This window comes from Schistosoma mansoni, chromosome W (assembly GCF_000237925.1).
Source record: "Schistosoma mansoni strain Puerto Rico chromosome W, complete genome".
Taxonomy (NCBI): Eukaryota; Metazoa; Platyhelminthes; class Trematoda; order Strigeidida; family Schistosomatidae; genus Schistosoma; species Schistosoma mansoni.
Window position 1 is genome coordinate 27,684,643 of NC_031502.1, and position 10,651 is coordinate 27,695,293.

The following is a 10,651-nucleotide window of genomic DNA, read 5'->3' on the forward strand; positions in this document are numbered from 1 at the left end:
CAATTTGAATTATAAGAAGTATAAAAGTTCTGGAGTAGTTAAACTTATTCAACTATAGTAACAAAATAAGAAATCGTACAAAATCAACTGTTTCCACTTTTTCATGTTTCCTTGAAGAAAATAAAAGATAATGATCTATCAGCTAGGACAGAAAATGACATTTTCAACCAAACAGATAATGATCCAAATTACAGACATACTGATGTAAACCATTCAAATAGGCCAAAAGAATTAGATCCTGATGCATGCTTACATTTACCTCTTGGTTTGGTAAGAAATCCAACTCCAAGAACAAAGAAGTTTTTATCATCCGAGGTACGTTATTCTTAAGTTGATGATTCATATTTACTATTAAGCTATCTATATTGTGTTTTAAACTAGTTAAGTATATGTTTGTATTTAGCTTAGTTTAACTGAACTAGTGTTAATGTTTAATATACATATACTGTAGAGATAAACCTACTAATTGTCTAATATGCGATCCAGTTTAGTAATGAAGTGATCTTTAAAATGGTCACATTAATCTACCATGCATATTTTTATTAATGTAAACCAGAACGATTGATATTGATTTGATAACATTTGTGTGAGACATTTCATTTTATTTTTAAATCCTTATTTATTTCAAAAACATTAAAGTATATTTGTTTGACTTTCATTTGCATTTCAAAAATCGTTTAGACTAATGAATCACTTTATGCTACTGCAAATCAAATAGTTTATTCGTCAACTGAAGATCAAGCTCAAAAGCACTGACAAAGAAAGGGAGCCATAATTTAATTCAGTCGACAGAATATCGTTTGATGGATGCTTTTTCTAAAGAAAACGATCATTATTTATAATAAGCGTTTTATTGGTGTTATTAATTTTTTTCAGAAATCATAAATAATCAAAATTTTGATTGCGATTGCCAAATTTTTTATTTTCAGTCCTGTTATCGGCAATTAATTAAGTTGAAACAGTTTATTTCACTCCAGTTTTAACATTACTACGCTTTCTAAGGATTCAACAGTTTGTATTTCAGTAAGAAAAAGTTATATCATAAACAGTTTTAAGTGTATTTCAATTAATTAAGTTAAAATTTCGGACAGTATTAGCATTCTTTTTTGGGGGTCATCAAAATGATACATATTATATATAGTCCCTCTCACAGATCATATATGTAAACATTAAGTTAGTAGAACAACTCAACTTTAGATATCAAGAAAGGAACAGTTAATATTAATATTAGTAAGGGTTCGAATTATTCTGTTGTTTGGTCATTGTTAGCACAAGTAAATCCTGTAATGAGTATCACAAGTCGTTTGAACAGATTAGGTGTAGCTAGCAGTGGAATCCAGAATGTAAGTTACAGTATGTTTAGGACTAACCAGATGGATATATCTCGACTTACACATTGATTTTCACGTTAGAACATTAGTACATTCAGCTGACGATTCCTAAATAAAACGAAGCGCACGTCTTGAATTCCACTACCAGTCACAATTCATTTATTCTGAAGTATCAGTCAATGTTTGACATCGGGCTTCTTAGAGACGTTTCAAGGGAAAATATACCATTTTTGGCGTGTATTTTTCATATAATGTTGTAAAGTCGCAACTACAAATTATAACTCAGTGTTTGGTGGTTGCAGGTAAAACGTGCGTTAGCCAGAGCTGGTCATGATGGCTTATATCAATTTTGGTAAAACTGATACTTTCCATATGATTTACCACCATTTCATTAAACGTCTAATTCAGAGATGTTACCACTGAGCTATTCATGCCATGACAGACGTTTAGAAGGACTGAGACATTTATATTGGCTTACCATTGAGTAATAATCGATAAATTACTTATCTAGTTCATACTCTTGATTGATAGGCGTAAGGATATCAACCCGATAAGAGATCATTCACTACCTGACTGGGTCAATGGTAAAGCCTCTGAATGTGACATTTGACAATGTTGATTCGGACCATGCTGTAGGCGTTTGTTTTCTAAAAATACATCTTGATGAAAAGTATTTTATATTAGTGGCCGAAAGAACCCATTTAATATAGAGGGGTGACAAGAGTGATGTTACTAATCAGTTAGCAATCATTACAAATAATGGCCACATGTGTCTTGTGAATGTCTCGTGACAGTGTTTAACTACGATTTATAAGTGAAAGATACATTCTTGAAAACAGCAGAACTAGCCTATCTTAAACTTTCTAACATACAATTTAAAAGGAAAGTGTTATAGTTACTAACATACATAGCATTCAATTCTCGTTAATGGGAAAAAATGACAGTAACTAGTGACTGACGGATCACCGAGAAGTGACTGTGTCATATTTGTCTAGTTCTTTAGAGCTGATTCAATTCTGTCGAGCAAGATGCAATATTGTCAATAGTCAAAGTCACTCAACATTACATTCGTGACGTTGAGACTGGTAGTTATTTATTCAAACTGTAAGAAATACCAACTATCTACTAAATGTGTACGTTTATAGTGAGATATTAATTAATTTCTAAGTTTTTTACTTTGATTAAGAATCATTTATTCTCTGAGTTGGAAGGTTTGGCTGTGAAGCTTTCATCGTTCTTCTGAGCAACATCATCAGTACAAACTTCGGATAGAAGCGAAGTGTTCGGATTTCTCCACATATTACTCACAACATATCTTGTAGACCTCAATCCTGATTGGTTATTGTTGATATATAATCTATCATTGTTTACTGCTTTATTTTGATTATATCTCCCATTGATTTGGTTCTTAGTCCTATATTTGTACATGATTTTCCTGATTGGTTGATGGATTGGATCGATTTTAATGTGTTTCTTGACTTCTGATTGACCTGAGTGTCAAGCTTTTAAAAATTCTCTGGTGATTTTAGAATTCTCTCAATGCAAGATCTCAACATTTCTCAAATCAAATGTGTGTCCATAGTTGTCCACATACATTGATATAAGAAAGAATGTGTCGTTTGACCGCCACTTTACGCTCGTGCAGGTAAAAATGAAAGAAGCGTCCACTTTGACTGATATAGTGTTTTTCGCAGTTGGGACAATTTATTTTGTAGATGATGTTCGGATTTTCTTCCTTTGCCATTTTGTCCTTTGATTAGCATAAGATTGACTTAAGTGGTTTTGTTGGTTTGTGCTACATTTGTTCTTAAGGGCTTCAATAGTCTCGTTTTAACTTCTGAAGTCTTTAATATATAGTAGGATGAACAGTTTGTTTGTTTCTGATGCTGCGTTGAGTTGATAGGGTGGCCGTTCTTTTAAAAAATAGTCTTTAGATATTTTTCTTCATTTTTCCGCGCTAAATGAAATGTATCTAGTAGTTCACTTGCTATGAAAACGGAATAATCACGTGTAAGGTGTTTTAATTTACTATAAGTTGAAGTTATCTCCTTATGAGGTAAACTGAATTTCGTTATTATCGTTTTTCACGTTACACTTTTTCAGGTTATTGTTTCTTAACCAACAGAGAACTGACTCAGTTTGCTCTTAATTATAAGACATAAGTAAGATAAATTATACTTAATACATTACCTCAGGCCTTCTTTTAATTTCTCAGATCAAAAAAAGGGAATTGAAACCTCTCAATAAGGCCCGCATTCCTATCTGAAGTAATTCTCGGAACAATTCCTTTGATCATCAACTAAACTGCAGTTTCAGATTATTTTTGAATACCTAGTTTTTAATCAGTTCACTGAAACATCTAAGTAATTCATCCAGGTTATAATGCATTACTAACCAATCTAAGGTTAATTTAAACGGTATTTTAAAATGTTTTAGGTTTTGACAACGATAGTTGACAATTTCACCAGTTAATATCAAACCTTTGTTCTTAATTCTCATTATAATTACAGAACAGTCAAGTGAAAGCAGAATGCTGTTAGTTTGTTAATGTGCATTTTCAATCTAGGTGGTGAGAATAACAAAAATACTGTCATTGCTTCTACTAGTTGGTAGCAAACGTTTACATCTTTTGTTCAATATACTAAAAATTCAAACAAAATCACTACCTACGATCAAGCTAAAACGCAAATATTTTGTTGAAATATTTCGAGCCATTTCTTGATTTATGTATTTGAATTATTGTTTTCTTAAGTTAATTTACCTATCTGTGGTTATCATTGATAGTGGTTATGCGCGCTGATTTACATATGAAGCTTACTTACTCATTTACTTACATCTGTTACCCTTCGTGGGACATAAGTTCCTATGAGAGGGTTCGCCAACCAATTCTATCTTGGGCACATTTCCATTTACTTCCAATTGCTATCCACTCTTTTAATGTTTTCCTCCAATTCTCGAAGTCAATTTAATGTATTGATATCACATAAACTATACGTAGTTCATCGTCATTTCTTAACTTCACTAAGTTTTGTGGCATCACAAGCAATAGCAAATTAAGTATGTTATTTGGCAATCTTTGGAAATTTCAATGCAGTTTTGACAATTAAAATGACTGTAATAAAATCTTTTCAGTTTGACCAGAGCACTCATCGATCGGTTTGATAATTGAAAAAGAAAACGTATCTTGGTGTTCACATAGAGCAAGCCAGTTCTCATTAAATCACGCAGCTGGGACTGATTGGTTTCGAGTTCTAAGTTCAATCCATGAAAGTTCGAACCTGTTTGAAAAACAATGTTTTTGTAGATAGTAGTCATGCATTCACATCCAGCTCACAGTATGTCATACCATAACTATTCGAACGAATGGATTATTTAATATATTATTAATGATAGATTTTAAGTAATGATAGGAAATTATGTTATTTTCGTACATGTTCAATTAATTCAAAACACTAGCTCTGTGGATATATATTTTCTCAATGGGAACGAAAACATGTGGGTTGTTTCAGGCAAACTTTCTCATAGATAATGCTACATGAACTTCAGGCAAATAGTTTATCATGTCTCATTGATAAAAGAGTCACATACAATCTGCTAGATCTAATGTACTTATGGTTCATTATTTCAAGCTTGATTCATTCGATCAAACTGAACCTTCATATATTATTCATTCAAACGTCTCAATTCCTTATTTATGTCTCTATTTCCTTCCCAATGATTTTAAATGACCAAATGCAATATTATTCGTTTTTATAAAATACGTATGTAAAATAAGTCATGCAAACTTTAGTAAATATTCTATAACCGTCCCACTTTTTCACAAACATAAATGTGAAGAACTCATGTGAAAAATAAAAGTGTTACAGAGGAAAGAATAGTTTATTTCTCATAGGAAATATTTGTTTTCTAGTGTACTTGTACTGCGCAATAGATCAAACCTTCTTCTAAGGAATTGTTACATGTAAAGTGTCAAAATAATCACCGTTCTCATTCGAAAAAAATCTTTAGAGTGGATTGTACAGCCATTGATTTTGAAAACAACACGAAAAGATAACTATTTTAAAAGCCAATCTGGGAAATTATTATTTATGAACATGATATAACTAGTGCAGTTAACATTCGTGTGATTTATTTACTTACATGCTTTTAGCGTCAAACGAAGCTTGTAATCAATGAAATGGAACTGTCATATGCCAGTCAAGCTAGACAACTTTTACTATTACAAGTGATCACATGATGTACGCTAATTTCATTTTTAGTCGGCATTATAATATATCTCATAAAATAGAACTACGGGTAGGAAACTGTAGTACTGATCCAGTGTTCAGGATTTAATAAGTATTCTTGATAAAGAATATTTTGACTATTAATAGGTAGAGCAATGGAAACTAAGCGGTCTTTAAATCTGTCTCTAAATAAACAAAAGTACAACAATGTGTGCATAAGTATCCACAGACTTTGAAAGTTTTCAGTATTTTTCTGTTTTACCTAAACAGCTGACTTATTGTCACCTTCAAATCAGTACCCGAAATCACATGATGTAAACATTTAATAGCTTTGTTCGTGATCTAATAGTAATTTGGCATTATTTAAAGATAAAAGCGACAACGGCAACGATAAAAGTCATGTCTTCCTACCAATATGCTCAAACTGTCTTCCAAGCCAGTTCGTATAATTATAAGTACTTCTACACGTTAACTGGAACAGTAGAAAGAAGGCGCAAATATTGATTAGAAGCTTTACTCCAAGCTTAGTTTGTGTACCCAATGAAAACCGTAACACTTTGTTCTGTGAAGATTCTATTCAGCGCTCAGTGAACTAAATGCTTCCTAGCCTTTCCGAGCCGCTAGGGGCTTCGACGAAGGATATTTTCGGACTCCTGAAACAAAAAGCAACCTTACATCTCTCCATCTTATTAATTGATGTCCAAATTAAATAATGATTGAACGCCTTTTATTCCGAATCTCAAGTGTATTTCAGATTTAACTTCTCTTATTGATGTTGAATCATTTTGCAAACCTCATTCTTTGTTACTTTATACCTTTTATTGATATACACTGTATATTAACAGAATTTAGTAATTTGAACCTTAATAATTCTTTCTATCGGCTTGCATGGAAGTCCCTGATAATAATTCACAAATTGGTTTTATCCACAAGCACACATAAATGCCTTTTGATTTCGTTTTGATGAGCATAACTGTCTTCACAAATGCTCAATAATTGTGATGACAGTAGTACTTATTCTTCCGGGTTCGTTAGAAAACGATCAGGATATAAAAGTGATACATTTATACCTGATTTTCAGTAAGTTTTAATCAAAACAATATATAATATATAAAAGTGAACAAATTGAGATTTCCAGGTATATTACACGCTTTAAGAAAAGTTTGTCCGTACAAAAACAATGAAATTAACTGCAGTTCACACTGACAGACATCAAAGGCTTCACATGTGTTTCGCCATTTGATCGTTATATGAAACATGAATACTGTGGGAAAATGTTTGAAACAATGGTTTTTCTACATACTGCAAGTGTGGTTTGCTTGTAAACACAAACTGTTCCAAAACCTAATTACTTTTTATAAGCATATTTACTACTTATTACTCAATCTAGATATGGCACATTACTTGTATCTTTATAAGAACAATATACTAAAAAAAACCAATGAACTATCAATTCTACAGATTTATTTGGTAGTACCCGTGGTCAGTTACAGTAACGTCAATAATAAAATCCATCCTTCTTGATAATGCTATTATTAGGCAATCGTGTAACTTGATTACAACAAGGCTAAAATAGTGATTTACCTAGACAGTATCCCATAGAAAAAAGGTTCATTTCAGGCATGAGACAAAAATCAACTTAACTGACATCAGATTCCACTACATTTTAGTATAATGAGTCCCATAAACTAAGATTTTTTTCGTGTGTGAGTACATACGTTTATGTTCATTTTATAAACTGCCCAAACTAATTATTTTAAATTCCGAAAATATTCCATACATTCAACCTATCCAGATCAGTTAAATATTGTCACGATGTCATTCCTGATAGTTTGAGATTTCTCAGTTCTTATAATAAACGAAGGACGTTTTATTCACAATGCAGCTAACTTTAGGGCACAACATCTAATCTTATTTATCCATTTATTTAAACACACAAACATTGGTACGAGGCACCAAATAGATATGCGTCACACAAATCATCCAGTTTGTGTGAGCGTTGAAACACTTCCCGGGCGCTGAAACCGAAGCGGGTGGTTCTCATAGGAGGCCACACCCCGAACCTTGGATCAAAAGGTCCAATCCACAAGACAGTGGAGCAAAATTAGGAGATGCAGCCTCATGGTAGCCAATCACTTACAGGTTACTTCATTTGTTCGCTCAAAATTCTGGAGCCCATATGTACCAGTGGTTCGGAATCTAGGTTTTCCAACTCCCTCATGTGGACCATCCATATCCAACAAACCGATTAAAGCGCTGGAAATTTGTTTTTCGTTTCCCATTTCGTAAACGACACTCCCACCACGAGGCAGTGAGTAGGACTACCCTGACAGTGGCTGTATACGCGTGGTCATATGAGAGCGTCACGAGTGAAAGAGCTGACTCTCTCCACCCTCAACTGAACCAGAGCATTTGAGGGCACAACATGTAATCAAAGTGGATCATCTCTTTAAGTTCATTTTCCCATTCATACACATCACCATAAAACTTCTTTGAATGCTCCCACCAATCACTGTAATATTTTCAAAATCAAAGCAAGATAAAATAAAATGCTATCATTTTAATATCCACATAGAACACAATCAGTTATTTTGGAAAAAATCACTCCACTTTGTTAATCAACTGTTTTCCTTCTATGAAAACATTATCTTTACTTACAGAATAAGGTTAACTTTAAGTTTTTTCCAAAACAAATAGTCCTACTCAACACATAGTGATTCTAAAGAGGTATGGCACTAAGTACTTTTAGTATAGTTATGATGGAGATCCCTAGTAAAACGTGAAACATGAAAATATTTGAAAGAATACCTGACACCATTCACAGCAGTCCATTCTCAATAAGTCCGAACAAAGGAGAAAACCTTAGAAAATTCTGTGAGATAAACTGACACTGCTGCAAATAAATAACAGGATGTGTGTCAGTCTTTGAGTGCTGTTAGAGGTATGATGGCTGATATCACTTCCCGACTGCCCACACCGTGGAAGGGTTCTTCCGGTGGTACCTGAAAAGGAAATTGGGTTAGAGTTTATCTTAGTGACCTGAGAGCGTGACCGCAGTGCCCAGAGCACACCTGCTTGAGGTCGGTCACACACAACCTTTTTGAGAGTAATTTTTGTGTTAGAACTGTACTTGTTGGGACCTTACCGCCGGAGACGGATATTCATGGGATAAGGCGGGGTGTGCATTTTTAGGGTCAACCTTTTCTAACTCCACTCCTCCTTTTTCGGAAGGCAGCGTTGCTGTTATGCTGGTTGTCTCGAGGAAATACCTTACTGCCGTCACACCTCTGTACAGTCAGGAGTACGACTTCGCACTCGGACCTAGGGTTTGCTGCTTTTAGTCTTACCGCTCTTCAACCGACCTGCCTGGCATGGTAGGACCTTGAGGAACGATTGTTCCAGCCAGTATAGCTCGATCGCTTCATCACGGTAGGCAAGCCCGACCACCATGTCAAGGTGGCAGCAGCTGGCGCCGTCTAGGGCTACTGCTGTTCCAAAACCCGTTTAAAGGAGGGTTGGGTACAGGGTTAGCAGCCTCATCCAATAAAAATAAGCCACTCTAATGAAAAAACGCCAGTCAGAAAAAATAATTTAAACCGTTTAAACTCTACCCTGAGAGTTGAAGGATCTTTATATAGAAAAGTTATAAATATAATATATAATATATAAGGCTACGAGGCTGATACCCATTTTGAAAACCAGAGTAACAATTAATATATGCATGTGAAATGTTTGAAAAATGTCGGAGATTGGGAGAATCACTCAAGTAGAAGGAAAGACGTGAAAGTATAACCTTGCTCTGGTTGGAGTAAATAAAACACATTTAATACAAACTGAACAAAAGAGACTAGTTTCGGGTGAAGTGCTGCTGTATTCTGGCTTTGAAGAAGAAATGCCTCACTCGTACAAGGAGTTACACTGACACTCTTTAAAGAAACATGAAAATCGCCTATACGATGTGAATTTCATGGCTCTAGGATCATTAAAGCATCTTTTAAAATGAATAAAGGCATAACTAGAGAGAACCAGATTGACCACATCTCTATCAATAAAAAATTCTTTGAAAGTTAGCTGATATAGCTTATTTATGGCGCACTTAGCAAATCTGCATAAACATCCTATACGTTCTTAACGTCTACACGTTTTATCGAAAAGAAACAAAATATATTTAGCCCTGTAAATTATGCTTTTGTTGAAATGCAATTTAAATGAATTTCGGAAACACTAGACGACAAATTGTTACACATCGATAGTTTTGAATGATATAAACCAACATGTAATCCACAGACTCCAGTTCCAACCGATAATTCTACTAGTTATCGTAGTATGAACAGGAAATGTTGAGAACAACAAGCATTCAGACAGTTGTAAATCAAACAATTCACTGCTGAAATAGTTAAAATTAATATGAAGCCAACTGTTATGTTTTCCTTGTATTTAACTAGGTGAAATCTGTAAGCGAAGGAAAGGATAGAACACTAATTTCTGAAAGGTTGGAGGTAATAGATGGATCAATACTCAAAACTATACTAAATTTAGTATTATGACGTTTTCATACTACTTCTGGATATTTGGATTCAAATTCGTGCATACATCCACCTTTGTATTTCTGAATGTCTGTATTACCAATAGTTTGGAATTTTAAAAAAGTGACTGAAAACTGAGAGATTCGATAAAGATTAAATGGTTTTATTGGACTAGAAGAATTTAATACGCAACTACAGATTTCACTAAATGTTAATTATTACATAGAAACTAAATAAAAGATAAGCTATACTATGATTAGTTGTAGTAAGATTTCAACAATGCCAGGGTGAATGCATGAACTAATAGACAACTAGTTTATTATTTCGATGAACGAGTTATCCTGAGGTGAATGTATTCACACGATGTAGACTGCTAGCAAATAAAACTAACTATTTATTAACTACTATTGATATTGGAAAATTCGGGAACAGTAACCCAAAGTATTAGAAACACATCAATATTTCATAGTTTGTCAAAAACATCAATACAGTTGTTTTTTTAGTAGCGCTGTTTCCTATGTTCGTTTCCATGATGTAAAATTTGTACCAAAATAACTATTAAACAATT

At 33.7% G+C, this 10,651-nt stretch overlaps 1 protein-coding gene across 1 annotated transcript in view; it reads left to right on the forward strand.

Annotated features, from left to right (window-relative positions):
* The window catches only part of Smp_088090 (hypothetical protein), a 7,345-nt gene extending 6,445 nt beyond the window's left edge, over nt 1–900 (forward strand). The window contains exons 3-4 of the mRNA XM_018789207.1: nt 118–315; nt 682–900. Of these exons, the coding sequence (XP_018654674.1) occupies nt 118–315; nt 682–756 (273 nt within the window). The 3' untranslated portion in view covers nt 757–900. The remainder of the gene's footprint in view (nt 1–117; nt 316–681) is intronic.
* Nucleotides 901–10,651: the final 9,751 nt, after the last annotated feature.